Source organism: Hyperoodon ampullatus (assembly GCF_949752795.1).
Source record: "Hyperoodon ampullatus genome assembly, chromosome: 1".
Lineage (NCBI taxonomy): Eukaryota > Metazoa > Chordata > Mammalia > Artiodactyla > Ziphiidae > Hyperoodon > Hyperoodon ampullatus.
The window spans coordinates 91877907-91896948 of NC_136914.1; the positions used below are offsets into that span (position 1 = coordinate 91877907).

Consider the following 19042-nt stretch of genomic DNA (forward strand, 5'->3'; position numbering starts at 1 on the left):
AAGAATTAAAAGGGGCTTCCCTGGTGGCGCAGTGGTTGAGAGTCCGCCTGCCGATGCAGGGGACACGGGTTCGTGCTCCCGTCCGGGAAGATCCCACATGCCGCGGAGCGGCTGGGCCCGTGAGCCATGGCCGCCGAGCCTGCCCGTCCGGAGCCTGTGCTCCGCAACGGGAGAGGCCACAACAGTGAGAGGCCCGCATACCACCAAAAAAAAAAAAAAAAAAAGAATTAAAAAACTGCAATGGATTAAAACATAAAATGTTAAAACTCAGGAGTTCATCACAAAACTATAATGCAAAAGAAGGAAAAGGAGATGAAGGGTTCCAAAGGCTCTAGCATTGCTGGGAAAGTGGAAAAAAAAACAAACCAAGTTAAGGATGTGTATTGTAGTCTCTAGAGTAACATCTAAAAGAATTTAAAACTAACAACAACAAAAAAAAAATAGGAAGGAAGACAGATGTTTCATTGATACAAAGGCAAGAGAAAAAAAAAAAAGTATAAAATAGGTGGGTTAAATAGAAACAAAGAATAGGATGGTAGAAACATACTGCCATTTCACAATACAAGTTAAACACCACAGGATGTTTCCAGAATGTGGGAAATTCTTTCAGACAAACAACCTGATTTCTTCAACAACTAAACTACAAGGGAAAAAAAGGAGGGGTGGTAACTCATAGACTAAGACACATACTGACCAAATGCAATGTGTGGACCACGTTTGGATACTGATTTGAATTAACCAGCTGCTTTAAAAAAAAAAGTGACATAATCAGAGAAACGAACACTGAGTGAACAATGATTTAAAGGAATTCTTTTTAGGTGTGATAATGGCATTGTACCAATGTTTTTTTAAAAAAGATTTCTTACCTTTTGGAGATATATAACAAAGTAATGAAGAAATTACAAATGGAATGATGTTACCTGGGACTTGCTTAAAAGCAGACCAGTTCAGTGAAGTGGGAGGGGGCGTGAAAGGCAAGATGACTGAGATGGGCCAGTGTGTTAACAATCATTGATCCTCAGTAATACACATACGGGATGTATTATACTATTCTATTTCTGTATGCACTTGAATTTTACCGGAACAGAAGGCGAAAGGGAAGGAGGAGAGATCTCTAGATAGATAAGTATGTGTAGAAAATGTTTTGGCAGGATATATTTCAAAATGTTTAAATGGTTATCTCCAGGCTAACGTGATCACAATTTTTAGAAAATGTTACAAATTTATCATCTCTGGGTGGGGAGATTACTGGTAACTTTTAGTCTCTTTTTGCTTAGCTATGTTTTCTAATTGTTTCTACAATGAACAAACCAGAATGCTTCAAAAATTGTTTAGAAGGATAGAAGACTGCCAAAAAACAAAGAGCCTCCCACTTAAATCCGCATTTCTTAACCATTTCTGGGTGCCAGTCCCTTGGCAGAGTCTGATGAAACTACTGTCTCTCTCCCCAGAAAGATGCACAATCCTACAGAAATTTTCATATGACGTTCTTAAGAAACTCTGAGACCTCAGATGAACCCATACTTTCTATGTTATTAGTAGTCATAATAAATAGTAATAGTTGGCTTTTATTGCACAGTTGGTATGTGCCAAGCATGGTTCTAAGTGCCTTCCAAAAGCTAGTTCATTTAATCCTCCTAGCAACCCTACGAGATAGGCACTCTCATCATCCCCAATTTACAGATGAGGGGAGTGAGGTCAGAGAGGGTGAATAATTTGCACAAGGTCCCACAACTGCTGACTGGCAGAGCCAGCATACAAACTCAGCAGCCTGGCCCTAAAGCCTTTAAAAAGCTTTTTTTTTTTTTTTAGTTAAAGCTGGGCTTTTAACTACCACATTAAGAGGCCACTCAGAGAGTTAAATCAAATATACAAAGCCAAGGCAACATCCTGAATCACGCCCCGGAAAATGTCTTTAAATTCAACTAACACTAAGTGCCTACCTACCATGTGCCAGACTCACCCAGACACATAAGCTAACCCAGCCCTGGCAACAGTGCTGTCAGGGACTTGTTCCACACACCCAGCTAACTGCTAGAAAATCAGAAGCCAAGCCTGGGGGCTTCCCTGGTGGCGCAGTGGTTAAGAATCCTCCTGCCAATGCAGGGGACACAGGTTGGAGCACTGGTCCAGGAAGATGCCACATGCCATGGAGCAACTAAGCCCGTGTGCCACAACTACTGAGCCCACATGCCGCAACTACTGAGCCCACATGCCGCAACTACTGAAGCCCGTATGCTCTAGGAGGGCCTGTGTGCTGCAACTACTGAGCCCGCGCCTAGTGCTGCTCCGCAACAAGAGAAACCACCGCAATGAGAAGTGCACGCACCACAAGGAACAGTAGTCCCCACTCGCCGCAACTAGAGAAAGCCCGTGCACAGCAACTAAGACCCAAAGCAGCCAAAAAAAAAAAAAAAAAAGTCAAGCCTGTCTTCTGATTTCAAGTTCACCATACACAGCTGACTCCCTTTATGTTGGGGAGGTGGTCTGTTCTAAGTCACACATGACCTCCCCGTGGCCAAACTCATTTCAAGATAACCAGTGGAGGTCCAGTTCAATACTTCCAATTGGTAGACCCTAAAATTAGCCCATGGGGCTTCCCTGGTGGCGCAGTGGTTGAGAGTCCGCCTGCCGATGCAGGGGACACGGGTTCGTGCCCCGGTCCGGGAAGATCCCACATGCCGTGAAGCGGCTGGGCCCGTGAGCCATGGCCGCTGAGCCTGTGCATCCGGAGCCTGTGCTCCGCAGCGGGAGAGGCCACAACAGTGAGAGGCCCGCCTACCGCAAAAAAAAAATAAATAAATAAATAAAATAAAATAAAATAAATAAAATTAGCCCATGATGCATAGCAATCTAGTTTTTGAGATTTTCCCTCATCACTCTACTTCAGCCAGCTGAGACGTCTTAGATGGAGACATGCTTCCAAAAGTTTGCATCGGAGGTTCATACACATAAACAGAACAGTATGCATATACTGAAGACAACTGCTAGGTGCTACGATACTACACTACACTCACGCACAACATACTTAGTACAACTGTACACAAGCAAATTACATGAAAGCCCTCCTGATGCTTACAGTTTCACAGTTCAAGCATCGAGTTTCATTGGTGAGCGTTCCCTGAAAAATCTCATGGACCCAGGTGAGTTCTGGTTTATTATTCTCCGCAGGTTCGTTCATGTTGCCATTTTTTAATTTTCCATTTTGTTTCTCCTGTTTCTTCTCTTCCTGCAGGATGTCCGCAATAGTGTTTAGCAAATAATTTAAAAATTCGTGAGCATCCTGCTGCATGTAGTTATCAAAGAGATCTGGAAAGGAGAGGGTCGGTATTTCAATCTCTGGCTCTTGAAAAGCAAATAAAATGCTAATTTTACAAACCACACTTCAGTTTTTATATTGAAAGAGTGGACAGGTATGGAATATATATTCACCTCTATTTTGCAACTTCAATGGGTAAGTTTTTAAAAAATTTTTGTTTACTTCCACTTTTTACCACCCACCAAGAACTAAATTTCCCATATCTTCCTAAAGTCAGTCATATATATAAAAAGCTACCAACATTTTTATTTGTTCTACAAAAAAAAAGAAAAAGAACAGGAATTACTTGATAAGCTCCCTGATAAAATATCAGTATTTAATATGATGTGACCACCAATGATCAATTATTCACTTCGTAATCTATCCAGAGCAACAGGGTCTCTTCCCAAAGATCATATTAAACCCTGGACCAACCTGGAAGCAGCTTAAATGAAACACATAAGGGAGATGAGGGATATATATGAGAATGTATCTATCTGAGAGTGTTCTGAAACCAAATACAAATGATTCCAGCAGCCTGTTACTATTCCCTGCCATAAGGACAAACTATCAAGAGATGAATGCAGCTGTGAAACTTCATTATTAATCATGTGCACAAGGAGACTTGGGAGGGCTCTGCTTCCTTCTCAGATTATTTCTATTCTGGTGTGTATAAACTACAACAACTTCAAAAGGCAGCAATCAAATTAAATGAGACTTTATAAGACAAACATCTGATTAACTGTGCAAGTCTGTTGCAGTAAGGCTGAAATCTAGGCTAAACACAAGTTGCCATATCAAATATTTCTATAGTCATAAAAATTACCCATGCAAAACTTGTGGAATAACCTCATCTCTACCACCACTTCTCACACACACAAAAAAGAATATAGGGCTTCCCTGGTGGCGCTGTGGTTGAGAGTTCGCCTGCCAATGCAGGGGACACGGGTTCGTGCCCCGGTCCGGGAGGATCCCACATGCCGCGGAGCGGCTGGGCCCGTGAGCCATGGCCACTGGGCCTGCACGTCCGGAGCCTGTGCTCCGCAACGGGAGAGGCCACAACAGTGAGAGGCCCACATACCGCAAAAAAAAAAAAAAAAAAGAATATAGAGAAAAAAGAAGAAAATCAGGTGACAGCAGGACATTTTTTATCACAGAAAAATATCAGTTTGATATCCTTCAACTTAGTTGACAAATAAATATCAAAGGTATTATTTTTAAAACAGCAGAGGCTGTGATTAGACAATCTGCATTTAGTTTAATCACTTATGACAAGTTTATAAGATAGTACTATTTTATTCAATTATTGCATCAACCTATGTATTCCAATCAGTGTCCTGCCTTGGGCAATTTCTCCTCTTACAATGATCCTACCCAGAAAAAACTCCTTCCAATGTGGAGCAAAAAGAAAAGGTCATTCCAAAATGGAATGATAAACTTGAATTTTTAAATATATTTTTAATCCAGTTTTGTTTTATATACTGGCTGGAAAAGGAGAAATATCTTTTCAAATCATATTTGAGTAGGTGGCCATATTATTTTCCCATTTAAAAAAAAGGGTTTCGTTTTGAGGATATCCAGAACTGTCAATTCTCCTTATTTCAGAGCCTGAAACCCATTCATCTCCATGCTACTCACCATTTTCTTTTCTCAGCCTCGAAATGAACTTCTTTGGTGGGATCACGCCAACCTTCTTCTTCTGCGTGGCGATGCTGTGGAAAAGGTCTGCCAGGCAAGTCAACAAGTTTTCCTTCTTTTTTTGCTGGGCCTTGTATGCCAGCACATTCTCCCGGAAGGGCCGGCAGAAGTACAAGGCCTGAAGCACGGAGTTACAGTAGCATGTGTTTCCGAACTGCCAAAGGACAACAGGGATGGTTCAAATCAGGGTCCAGGGCTGCACCACCTCCGAACCAGGTGGGGAGAGGGCCGCCCTCCGTGGGAACCAGCCCAGATTCCGCACATCACAGCCCTGCTCACGGTGGTAGAAGACCAGTATATGCCACTCTGAACATCACCAGGGAAATGAATGCTAGTATATGCAAGCCTGGTAGCTCTCTAGCCCATTATAAGTCTCTAAAATGATAAGAAGCACTCGGCCTTGATTTTAAAAAATCTAATGAAACTTTCTGGTGCTTAAAAAAGAGAGAGACACTGAAGAAGAAAAAAATCGACATGATGTGGAGACGCAGAAAAGCAGCTGGCTACACAAAAGATGTCACAAGGCAACACATCAAAACTCCTATGACAGGGAAAATAAAAATCCCAATCAGAAAGAAATCCAGGAACTAGGAACCACTTGCTCAGCTAAAACAGTCTTCACCGAACGGGGACTTGTTTTAGTTTCTCTCTTTCATGATTCCAGCACGCCTGCCATTGGCTTCAGACCACATTTCCTCACTTTCTCCAAAGCAATCTTATTTCTGCCAAAGTAGCAATTGTCTCAATACAATAGTACCACCCAGTTCCTGGTCTCCTGCAATCTGATTAGGGCCCACAGAGTAATATTCTGACCTCTCAAAAGCCACGGATACTCAAGATTATGATTAACGAGGGAAAAAGTCATCATCTCCCTGGTTTTCAACTGACTACACAACCAACTCTGTGGGTGAACACATAGCTGAGACATTCACTTTAGAATTTTTCATGCACGTTAAAATGAAAAGGAAAACAAACTAAGGAAATCAGAAGATTAATAACAGATTACGAACTGCTGTGTAAGATTAAAATAGAACATGAGCATTTCAAGATTGGTTGTTGGCTTGTGTGTCGTCTGCCCAAGAGCAAGGCAGATGCACCACCATCCTTAATGTGACATTTCTACGTATGTTAAGATAGAACATTTCCTATTTTTATATATTTTAATCTACTTTGACACAATTATGTAAAGAGACAAACCTCTTTTTAAAGAGAAGCTGTAACTTTCATGAATTACCATTCGAAATAAACATAAATGAAACTATTAATAAGTTTAGGTCTCACAATGCTTCCACAGACTAGGAGATGGCCTTAGTTCTTTTTTCCTCTATAGTCTGCACTTGTCTTTTCCCTGCACAAGGTAGAATTCCAGCAACTTGAATAACTATCCTCACAGAGCTTAAGCAAGAGGCCTTTGCACTATGCCTAAAAAAACTGCATAAAAATTAGGAGTCAGTATTTCATCAACACAATGTCCTATATTCCAGTACTGTAGCCTCCTCCTACCATTCTTTTCTCTGTTACTCAGTACCTCACCTTCACCCAGACACCCTTTAGTAACACTTGGCCCTGGGCCAGTGGACAACGTCTGGGAAAGAAAAGGAACTAACATTTACCGAGTGTCCACAATGTGCCTCAGCCTCACGTCAGTACCTTCAATAGGAGCTCTCATGGATCCTTCATTATAGGCCGAGAGGTAGAAACCATTATGATCTCCATTTTACAGAGGGGGAAATGGAGACACAGAGAGGTCAAGTGACTTGCCCAAGATCGCACAGCTAGTGAACGGCATAGGCAGAATTCAGACTTACGTCTGTACTACCGCAAAGCCAATGTCCACTCCATTATCCCACAGGCGGCATTCACTCAGAGAATAGTCCCAGCGGAAATTACCACCTAGCACACCTGAACTGACAGACTACTCAGAGCAGTTGTTCCAGAAAACCAGGTGCATTATGAGTTAACACCGGATGTCGCTTAAATCCTCCACCCGAGAGAGACAGGATCAGGTGGGGAAGAAAGCTCATGAGGGTGGTGGGCAATACTGCTTTACTACTTGGTCATAATCAACTTGTCTAGGACACAGGCCCTGGCAAGTATGGCCGTCTAGAAGGGGACCATTGCTGAGCACAAGCAAAATGAGGCCAAGGGATTTTGAGATAAACTGGCCCCAGTTTTCCCAACTCCCCACCCATACTTCAAATACCAAGTTGTGCTGTTAAATAGCTACTGGTGATAAGCTGGAAACTCTTTCGATGCTCTGGCTGAACTGATGCACACTGAAACAAAGCTACCACGGAGCCCACCCAGATGGTGAAGGGAGAACATACAAAAGCAGATGTTGCTACAAAGGCTAATAATATCACTGTGAGAGTTATGTGTGCAGAAGAAATCTTTTAAAGCACAGGGGAAAAAATGAGAATCTGACCCGATAATGCACTAATTAAACACTTTCTTCTGGGGCAACTCATACTTTCAAAAACTGGACTAAATTTCCCCCACCCCAACATTTGCCACTTACGGTAACCAAGGAGTATGAACGATTATTTAAAGCTTGATAATAACGAAAATGGGAATGGAGTTGCTTCAAGAACTCTAAAACATTGGATTAAGATAGTACATTTTAAAATACTTACATTGACCAATCCGAAGTAGTGTTCATTGATTGGAAACTGCTCTGGACCAATGTCTTTTTCCAGAGCAGAGGCATTGGTGCCCTAAAAGAGAAAAATAACAAAAGTTCTGTTGTGTGTAAAATAGACAAGAAAGCAAAATGATACTTGAGAGAGTCCACTATTGAGACCAGCATCTCCTCGGGTGGCCTGGAGTTTGGTGACGGTCACGCTGAAAGAACAGGTGTCAGAAGTAAACCGCAGATGAGGTAATGACATCAGCCTACTCCTCTCCTCATCCAACTTCATCATTCCCTCAAACCTGTTCTAACCGGCTTCAATTCTCTTCTATTAGGAAAGGAGGTTTGGGACAGGCAAATCAGCAAATCATCATTCAGAACTTCCGAATAAAACATTCTAAGCTCAGCCAGCTGCAGTAGCTTTTATACTACTGGTGTATAGAATCGTACCACCACTTTCAAAGTCAATACCATCATCCTGATAAAGATTTATGTACCTTGCACCCACTACGTGCCAGGTACTATTCTAGGCTCTGACAACAGAAGAGTGGACAAAGACAGGCTGAAAGAAAAAGCAAGTACACTGGACAGTACATCAGAAGGTGACAAGTGCAGTGAAGAAAAACAAGGCAGGAAATGAGGGTGGGGACTCCAGGGAGTAGGGGGTGAAGGGGGGGCATGGAGGGGGAAGGAGTGGAGGGTAGATCATTGCAGCTTAAATAGGGTGGTCGGGGGGGCCTTACTGAGAAAGTGAAATGTCCAAGGGATATTGTATATAATGGAGAAATACAATTTAAAACCTAACAGTTCCCAAATGCATCAAATTGGTGAGCCATGTGTACTCAAGTTCAACACTCCAACACGATGATAATAAGTTCCTGGGTACTCCCACTATATTCCAGGAACTGCACTATTTATTCTCACAACATCCTATTAGGTAAGTACTTACTATCATAATCCCCATTTAACAGACAGGAACTTAAGGCTTCGAATGGTTAAGAACCTGCCCAAAGACCACAGGCAGTAAGTAAGTGGCAGGGCTACGACTTGAACCCAGGAGTCAGACTTGGGAGCCCACGGTCTTAACCAAAGGCTATGCAGAGCAATCCTATGACAAAACCATTTACTGAACCCCGCTAAGGGCCAAGGGGTCACTGACAAAAGCACACTGATTATCACTCCCCCCCGCCCACCCCTGCAAGGCCTGGAGGAGTCTGCTGGGATTAGGAAAAGCGACCAAAGTTCAGTCCAATCAGGTGAGTAGTTAGGGCGTGGGTAGGACCACACGCCCCACGTATACCCGTGGCTCTAACATCATTCTACAGCTTCTCACATCCTCAGGCTATCACGGAAGACTCACAGCCCACAGAATCTCAGAGATTTGGGAGACAGGTATTTTAAAAAGAGACTGTTCTGTTTTATAAAAACTAAATCTGCTGCTGCTACTTATTCTGGGCTCATATAACTAGAATCTCCCATCACAGAAAGAAATGGCCAAAAGGTGGGCTGAGAACCAGTTAAAATGGTCACGTGTCAACAAGCAAACATGAAATGCAGAATAACTCAATTCTAAGCAAACACAACCTCCGCAGAAACAGTACATTCCATCCCCTTATCACAATATCCTTTGTTTCTACTTGTTTTCTAGGTCCATCATACTGTTCCACCAACCTAAATTCCTTTACTCATTATCGGAGACCTTGAGTTTAGCCGTCATCTTTGTGCACAACAGTTTCCCTATCTTTTCATGGGGGCGGGCAGGGGAGGCAGGGTTTCATTTCATTGCCTTCACAATAATGTGACTCCATATACAGGCAGAATTTTTAAAATAATACTTATATTAAAGCAGGATTTTATGGTATAGACAAAAATCGCTGAAAGTTTTCAATAAAGCTACATCTCAATCATAAATCGATGTAAATAATGTGTATTAAATATACCCACAGCCATTTTTGAAACAACATTAGAATATATGGCTTAGAGCCCAGGAGGAATGTCAGATATGAAAGTATAGCACATGGAGACAGATCTCATTAAATCTAAAGATTCAATCCATGACTTCTGTTATTCGGGAATTCTTGGATGGAGTGCTTTTTTCTATCTTAATATTTTCCCACTGGAGAGGGAGCTGGTGGGGGGTGGCTGGCTGTGACTCAGGCTAAGTACAGTGACCCAGGGGCCGTGATTAAGAGGAATAATACCCTGGGTGGGAGGAATAATATAATAATAATTATTATAATAATATGATAATACCATGGAGGTAGCAGGGCAGGAGCGCCCACAGCACAGCTCGGGGGAGAAGAAAGGGAGCTGGCCGTGTCTTCAGTGAAACCTGGCCCTCCCTCCGGTCAGGTCTGCTCATCCCCTCTCACAGCCCCTGCACACACAAGGTCTAGAAGGGTCAGGAGGGGAGGTCAACCGCGCTCTGATCCCCAGCGTCGCTTCCAGACCCCTGCACCATCACCCATCTCGTCAAAACATCCACCCTCTGCAGCCCATGCCTCCCAGCACCATACAAACCCCTTCCCTTCTCCTCGTCTCGCCTGACCCCTCCACGCCCCGACGACCTACCTTTACACCCTGTCTCCTGCCATCGTGCTGGGTAGCTTCAGGATCCACGTGGCGGCGCCTTCCCATACCCTGCTCTCTCAGCAACTCATGCCCTCTTTTCCAGCTGTCTTTTATTTCACTCCACTCCAGCTACCCACTCCCAAAGACGCACCCTGGACCTGGTCGCCACCCCAAAACCCAGCCAGGCTGGACTCTGTGTGCCGGCTCATCCCATCAGAGCCACTCGTACACCCGCCAGGACCCCGTCGCTCCTCTCCTTTCTCATTCAGCTTAGAGTCCATGGATCATGATGTCAGTGGCTCTTATAAACACCACTTACCTTATGCTTTGCTCACACCACCTGGCAAAAAACCCACCCAATGGGCACCAAAGTATTCACCTTCTCTGAACAAACGCCCAGACAGATGTGCAGCGCTAGGGGGGAGAAGTCGCACCTCAGGCTGATTGCATTCGCTCAAACTCACCAAATTCAAGCGGCCCACGTCCCCACACTCCAAGAGCCTTTCTCTGAGGCACTCATTCTCCACGCCACAGCGACCTTTTCCAAACTTCCCCAAGCGCCTCGAAACTATATACCTCTCTGCCCCTCTCACTGGCTTCCCACTCAACAGGAAAGAGAAGAAAAAGAAAAAGATTAAACCAGCAGAGAGGAACTCTCTTAAGTTCACACTCTCAAACCTTCAAACCTATGCGCCTACCTCTCTCAATGATGGAGACCTCGCTCTCGTGCAGGTCAATTGCTCCCGCACTATTAGATCCTGCCCGGCGGAATTTAACATGCCTCCGTGTCTCTCATGTTAAAAATACACATACACGTCTTCTTCCCACCTCTCCCAGTCCCCACCCTCTTTCTCACCTCCCCTTCATAGCTAAACTTCTTTAAACAATTGTCTATTCTGACACATTTACAAATGAATCAGATGATTTCTAAGATTTACTTCAAATGATCCAGTGGGGAGAAGTGGGAGGTGCGCGTGCGGGGCTTTTTATACTATTCCATTTATACTTTTACATATATGTTTACAGGCAGAGTAATGGTCTCCCAAAGATGCCCAGGCCTTCATCCCCAGAACCTGTGATGACGTCACCTTACATGGCAAAGGTAAACTTCGATTGTAGAAGGGCTTAATTTGCTAATCAGGACTTAATTTGACCTTAAAATAGGGGGACTGCCCTGGATTATCCAGTTGGGCCCAACGTCATCACAAGCATCCTTAAAAGTGGGAGACAGGGCAGAACAACAGACCGGACCGCTACGATGTGTGAAGGACTCAACCTGCCTTCGCTGACTCTGTAGGCAGAGGAAGGGGCCAGGAGCCAAGGAACCAGGCAGCCTCTAGAAGCTTAAAAGGCAAACAAACAAACAAACAAACAAACAAAAAACCAGTTTCCGCTAGAGCCTCCAGGAAGAACACAGCCGCACACTGCCTTCATTTTAGCCCGGGGCAGGGGGGGCCTAGCTCAGACTTGTGACCTCCAGGCTATAAGGTAATATACTTGTGCTGTCTAAGCTGCTAAGTTCACGGTAACTTGTTACAAAAGCAATAGAAACTAATACAATACATCTGAAGTTTTCCATAATACTCGCTAAGACCTGTCTCTATTTCCTCACCTCCCCATCTCTCCTCAAAATAACCCCTTCTGGATTCTACCCCTGATGAGCTCCACACATGGTCAACTCAGGAAGACACATTTAGCTGTTGGCTTTCTACAGGTGCTGTCTAAAGCCCTCTTCCCTCCCTCCATGCCTCTTTCTGTAGGGTCCAGGCAATATCCAGGCTTCAATCAGCAGCTACATGCCAACCATTTCCAACGCTTCACCTTCATCCCAGAAAGCTCACTTCTGAGCTCATTCAGGCGGGGTGAAGACACAGTTCCACTTGCTTGTCTCGCAGGCCCTCAAAATCACTCTACCCCAAAACAAGAGCTTTCACTTCTCCTTCCACTCAAATCCAGTCTCTTCCTGTTTCCCCACTTGTCCATGACACCACCTTCCTCCTGGCTCCTGCTAGAAACCTGAGGGCCACGCCTAACGTCCTTCTCCACACTCGACACCCATCCACCACAGCATACTACTGACCGATTCACTCTCCTTAAACCTCTCAAATCCCTTCGCTTCTCTTGAACCTCCTGCCACCAGTGAGACCAGGCCACCAGCATCTCTCATCTGAATTACAACAGCCTCCTAAATGGCCTCCGACACCCACCTTGCTCACCTCTAACCCCACCATCAACATGGCAGCAAAACTGCTCTTTCTAAATACAAATCTGCTTTAAAACGCTCCAGTGACTTCCACTGCTGTCTCCAACGTCACCTCCTGCCACCCATTCTCTCATACACTTGGCCTACTAGGATGGCCTTTGTTCTGGTCCTCAAATCCCTCAAGTTCCCTCCCATCCATCACCTGAATGCTCTTCCCCTACTTCTTCACCTGGCTGTACCCTATCATCCTTCTCCGGGAATTCTTTACCGGCCACCCCTAGATTCAGATAGTCTCTGTAATGGACAGAATAGTGGCCCCTCAAAGATGTCCACACCCTAATCCCTGGAACCTGTGAATATGTTAACTTATGTGGCAAAAGGGACTCTGCAGGTATGATTGATTTAACAATCTTGAGATGGCGGGGGGCAGTTATCCTGGATGACCTCAGTGGGCCCAGTGTCATCTAGGGTCCTCATGAGAAAGAGGCAGGAGTATCAGAGTCAGCGAGGAGATGTGACGACAGAAGCACAGTTCACAGAGAGACCAGAAGATGCTACACTGCCGGCCTTGATGATGGAAGGGGCCCAGAGCCAAGGAGTGCAGGCAGGGCCTAGAAAATGGAAAAGGCTCTCCTAGAGCCTCCAGAAGCTGTGCAGCCCTGCCGACACCTTGATTTTAGGAGTTCTGACCTCCAGAGCTCGAAGAGAATAAATTCCTGTCGTTTTAAGCTGCTAAGTCCATGGTCCTATTTTACAGCAGCAACAGGAAACTAACACACCCCTACCCCAACAACCTCCACTCTGTCTGTCTCCCTTACAGTGTTTACTACAATTCTTATTTATGTAATTATTAATATCTGTCCTACCCCCTCAACTACGTGTCTCACAGGAGCAATGACTTATGTCTGACCTGCTTAATACTGCACTCTCAGTGGCTGGCACAGATTAGGCCCAGGCCTGCTGGGTGGGTGGGTGGGTGGGTGGGTGGATGGATGGACGAATGAGTGGATGGTTGGTTGGATGGATGGATGCATGCGTGCACAGATGGGGATGGTTAGGGCTGTGCAAGTTGCTTCCATGTCCATGATCATTTGGACACAGGTGTGTGAGCTCCCCCGATCTACTGTTCAGTCAGGCCTACATGGTGCTCCCTTCCATTTCCCCATTCTCCCGTCTCGTTTATAAATATACACCCTGGGAATTCCTTCCCATGGATACAGAATGTCACTGATACTGACATCTGGAACCAACCTCTTGCTTCACATGCTAGCGTCTTCCACTGGTAACATGAATTTTTGTGCATCTTTAACAGATTTTGGAGTTCTCTACGTTAAATGTAAATCTCTGTATGATAAAAGGACACACACATGATGGGGAATGTTTCATGACAGATGGTGGGAGCTTAAAGATCAACTAGACAGTATAAATCGAAATTTTAAATGAGCACATCCTTCAACCCTGCAATTCTTCTTTAAGCAATTTGTTCCACATCTAAACTCACACAGGTAGAAAAGATACAGAGACTATAGCAAGGACCAAAATAATCCAGGCCTGGCTTAAACAAGATGGAAGTTTAGTTCAAGAGGAAGCAGCGCAGGCCTGACACGGCAGCTCTGCAGGGCTGGGGACTCAGGCTCCTTTTATCTTGTTGCTCTGTCATCCTCAAGAATGCATCTTGGGAACCAACATGGTCACTCCAGCCCCTATCATCAAACAACCTCCGCCAGGGGGAAGCAGACAAGACGGGGAGAGACTGCGCCTTCTCTTCCAAGAATGTTCCTGGAAGTCACATACATCACTTTTGCTCATGATCCCGATGGCCAGAGTCTCACCCAGCCACACGGCCACACCTAGCTGCCAGGAGAGCCTGGCAAATGGGCTCTATAGCCAGCCAAAATTAGAGATGGAAAAAGGATACTGAAGGAACGATCATCAGGCAACATCTCAGATGGTCCTCCCCAGCAAGGTTTGCAAGAGGAAAAAGTTAGAAATAACTGGTTAAATAATTACAATAGTAAATAGGATGGAATACCATGTAGCTACTTAAAAAAGTAAAGCTACTCTATAGGTATGGCTATGAAACTTTGTCCAAGATACAGCAATAAGTATCAATAAAAACGTGTGAGAGAGTAAGTGTGTGTACAGGACAATTACTGGAAATGTCCTCCTTTCAAGCAGCAGACGCTGAGCCCTCTTCGTGTCCAGCACGACTCTACTTCTGAGGGACACAAAGGGACAGAGCGGCTCAGGCCTGCCTTCAACACCTGCATTCTCATGGAAATTCCAGAACGAATACTTGAGAAATTATTAACACTTGTCACCAGTGTCTAGGAGTGGGGCTGGCAGATGACAAGGCCACCGGGGGCTTTTGTTTTCTCAACTGTTCAAATTTTTTACCATGAGCATGTATTATTTTTGTCATAAAAAATGTAAAAGAAAGTTAGCAAACTAATATCCTGCAGACCAGTTATCTAAGGCCCACAGCACACAACTCAGAGCTTTATTTGGCCATTTTTCCCCCCGGTATGAATTTGTTTTCCCCTCTCTTGGCCTTAGTTTCCTGGCTGAGAAGTGGGATATTCAGCCTGCCTATGGCTCAGGTGGCAGAGAGAATCAAACAAAACGGGGAACATTATCAGCACTACGTAAACTGCAAGGTGTGCTGCAAACCCAAGAGCCTGCAGTTCTACTGCGGGCACCAAGCACAGTGATACATAAGGCAAACGGAAGGCACTGAGAATAACTGACCAGATGCTGAACAAAAAACTAATCTATAGCAGTAAATCACAGGGTCTGGGGGTATAAGAAACACAGTTCTCAGTTTCATCAGTAAAAAATTTGGTAACCTTTGAAAACAATGCACCACACTTTATTAAAAATAGAATCTGGGCTGGGACAAGTTCCAACAAGAAGACTGTAATGCTAGCTCTTCACAGCACTTCTGAAAGCAACTGTGTGACTGCCAAGGGGTGGTACAAAAACACAAAACCAACAATAACAACAACTTGGGAAGGATGAATCATAAATGTATAAGACGGGTATAGAAAGGCATTTCTTTTAAAGCAATTTTAAAAGCAGTTTATAGGAAAACATGTTAGAATGTCTTCCTTCGGGGGAGGGGCGAAGAAGACAGATTTTCGCCCAGGAGGATATAATCAGAATGATGGCACTGCTAGGTCTATAAACACCAATGAGAATATCACCTCACACCGGTGATACTACAAACAATAAATGCTGGAGAGGGTGTGGAGGAAAGGGAACCCTCTTGTACTGTTGCTGGGAATGTAAATTGATACAGCCACTATGGAGAACAGTATGGAGGTTCCTTAAAAAAACTAAAAATAGAACTACCATATGACCCATGAATCCCTCTATTGGGCATATAATCAGAGAAAACCATAATTCAGAAAGAGTCATGTACCACAGTGTTCACTGCAGCACTATTTACAATAGCACTACTTATTTCCAAAAATGGAAGCAACCTAAGTGTCCATTGACAGATGAATGGATAAAGAAGATGTGGCACACATATACAATGGAATACTACTCAGCCATAAAAAGAAATGAAATTGAGTTATTTGTAGTGAGGTGGATGGACCTAGAGTCTGTCATATAGAGTGAAGGAAGTCAGAAAGAGAAAAACAAATACCGTATGCTAACACATATATATGGAATCTAAAAAAAAAAAAATGGTTCTGATGAACCTAGGGGTAGGACAGGAATAAAGACGCAGATGTAGAGAATGGACCTGAGGACGTGGGGAGGGGGAAGGGTAAGCTGGGACAAAGTGAGAGAGTAGCAATGACAGATATACACTACCAAATGTAAAATAGATAGCTAGTGGGAAGCAGCTGCATCGCACAGGGAGATCAGCTCGGTGCTTTGTGACCACCTAGAGGGGTGGGATAGGGAGGGTGGGAGGGAGACGCAAGAGGGAGGAGATATGGGGATATATGTATATGTATAGCTGATTCACTTTGTTATACAGCAGAAACTAACACAACATTGTGAAGCAATTATACTCCAATAAAGATGTTAAAAAAAAAAAAAGAAAACCAATGAGAACATTGTATAATATGCAGGAGGCTAAACCAAAAACAGAGACCAGGAAGGGGTCTTGGAGATCAGCTCCATTCCACAGATGAAAAAAACCAAGGCCCAGAAACATAAACCTCCTCCCCCAATTCTGCATCCTAAGGCAGGCAGGATCTCTTTCAAGACTGTACAAAGTGGAGAAAGGCCTGAAATAACATGTAAGGATTTCTAAGTACACAGAGAAAAAGTCACTGGTTATAAACCATGAATTAAAATATATGACAGGAGAGGTGAATATTGTTGCTAAAACTACATTTTTAAGTCTATATTCAAAAAAGGCTAGTTTACTTATCAAGTACGTTTTCAAAGTACAAAAGTACATAGAGGACTAATTCTCAGAAGCACTAGTATTCCCAGACTTCTGATGACAAAAGGTCATTCCTAGAGCCTTAAGGAGAAAGTGAAGCAAAAATGAAGTGATGTAGTTCAAGATTTCAGGATGAGTCAGGAGCCACTTGCCAGAATTCAAGGATGGTTAAGGAGGAATTATAGTCACTGGCTTCCACATAATTAGTAATAATAATAATAGACATCACAAAAATAACACTTACTGTGTCCAGTCACTGCTCTGAGGACTTGATGTATATTTTACTCATTTTAATCCTCACAATAATGCTGTGAGGTGGATGTCATTATTGTCTCCATTTTAAAGATAGGAAAACTGAGGCACAGAGAGGGTAAGTAACTTTATCCAAGTTCACACAGCTAATAAGTACTGGAACTAGGTTTGAATTCACACCATCTGACTCCAGAGTGTACGCTCCCAAGCACTACACAATATTGACTCTCAAGGTGGCAGGGTCCCCTCAGAGTCCCAGAATTGCAGGAATGAAAAACCGAGGAAATAGAAGGGGTCACAGAGTTATACAGGTAAACCCCTACCTCTGAGGCACCATTCAAAATATTCTAGAATGAGGAGCACAGGTGTCCTTCTCTGTAAAATCACCACAGAACACTGCAACCTATTTAAAGAGAATATAAAATTGAGGTTGAAAATCAGGAGAAACTTGAGATGTAGTCAAGAGGAAATAGATTTTTTTTTCAAAATGGTTTCAGGCTGTGGATTTTTATCTAGCCAAATAGGCAAAGAAAATAATATTGTTTAAAATAGGAAAAAGTGAAAACAAGATCAAAAAGCAGAAATGAGTTCTAAGAAGTAAACCATCTGACACCTAATACTAGAAAAACGTGCACTCTCACTTCCCTAACTTCTAAATTTTTGGATACTGACAAGAAAAAAAAAAAAAAAAGGAACAGAAAGAGAAAGGACCCACCACAAGTATGCAGAACAAAATGTGTTAATATATTAATACAGCTCATCTCTCAGTGTTGGGATTATTTGGGAGGGGTGAGTGGGGAGAAGTAGTATGAATTATATATCAGGGAAAAAACTGCCATTATTTTCTTATCCAAAGAAACTGGCAAAGCATCTGCTGTGTCTCTACAGAGACAGAAATGCAGATTGCAATTCTGAGCCTCTTGGCTCAGAACTAGTGTGGCCAGTTCTCTGGCCCCTCAGAGCCGTCCCCTCTTTCCCCCCATCTCCTACTCAGCATTTGCCTTCAATGTCACTTCTTCACAGCTACCTTCCCTGACCCTTCCCTCTCTCAGAATCCTGTGTGTCTCTTCATACAACGAATCACAATTTTTAATAACTTACTTATTTGTGACTATTTAACACCTGTCTTCCCACTGGACCACAGGTTGGCAAATGACAGTCCATGGGCCAAATGTGGCCCACCAACTGTTTTTGTAAATAAAGTTTTATTGGAACACAGCTGCGATCACTCATTTACTTACGGTAGCTACTTTCACAGTACGACAGCAGAGTTGAAGAGCTGCGACAGAGATATCATGGCTCACAAAGCCTAAAATATTTACCATTGAGCCCTTTACCAACAAGTTTGTCAACCCCTACACTAGACCATAAACTCTACGAGGACAGGGTTGTGACTGACTGGTCTCCTAGGATCACGCAGAACATCTGGCATACAAAAGCACTTACTAAATTTGCTGACTAAATAAACTTGGTAAACAGGGTAAGCAGTATGTACCGCTCGTTGTTCAGAGAACCTCATGTCTCTGTATTCATCGACTCCACTGTCCGCCAACCAAGGCAGTCCCACTTACTGTCCCCATGCCACTCATGCAAGAACAGAGGGAACCTGCCCGGGCTCACTCAGCCAGTAGAGGCAGCGCCAGGACTCAACCCCAGGCCACTCTGGTCCAGAGCCTGAGCTCCTGACCACAAGTCAGAGAAGATGGTCTTCTCATTCATACTTTTAGTAATTCCTTAGCTGCAGACATAGAGACTGGGCAGAGGGCCGCTGCTTCTGAGAGTGTCCTCTTTGGCTGCTGGCCATCACACATCACCTATCCACGGGCGGGCAATACCCAGAGGGGCTATGGATGCCGCCCATCCTGCTCAGAGAGCACACACATCACCTGGTCCCATCGAGCAACACTGACACTCTCCCTCCAGATAAGTCACACACTCAGACTCACTATCCCCATTTCATAAGTGAGGGAAATGAAATTAATGGAGGTT

General features: G+C 43.9%; 1 protein-coding gene across 3 annotated transcripts in view; it reads right to left on the bottom strand.

Moving 5' to 3' along the window:
• USP46 (ubiquitin specific peptidase 46) overlaps positions 1-19042 on the bottom strand; it is a gene marked incomplete at both ends in the record, with an annotated part of 59251 nt that overhangs the window by 25764 nt on the left and 14445 nt on the right. For 2 of the 3 annotated variants that reach the window (XM_079703411.1, XM_079703410.1), the window contains 3 exons: positions 3080-3309; positions 4937-5150; positions 7630-7710. In XM_079703411.1, coding sequence (XP_079559537.1) covers positions 3080-3309; positions 4937-5150; positions 7630-7710 — 525 coding nt within the window. The remainder of the gene's footprint in view (positions 1-3079; positions 3310-4936; positions 5151-7629; positions 7711-19042) is intronic. The other variant, XM_079703412.1, reaches the window with a different exon arrangement.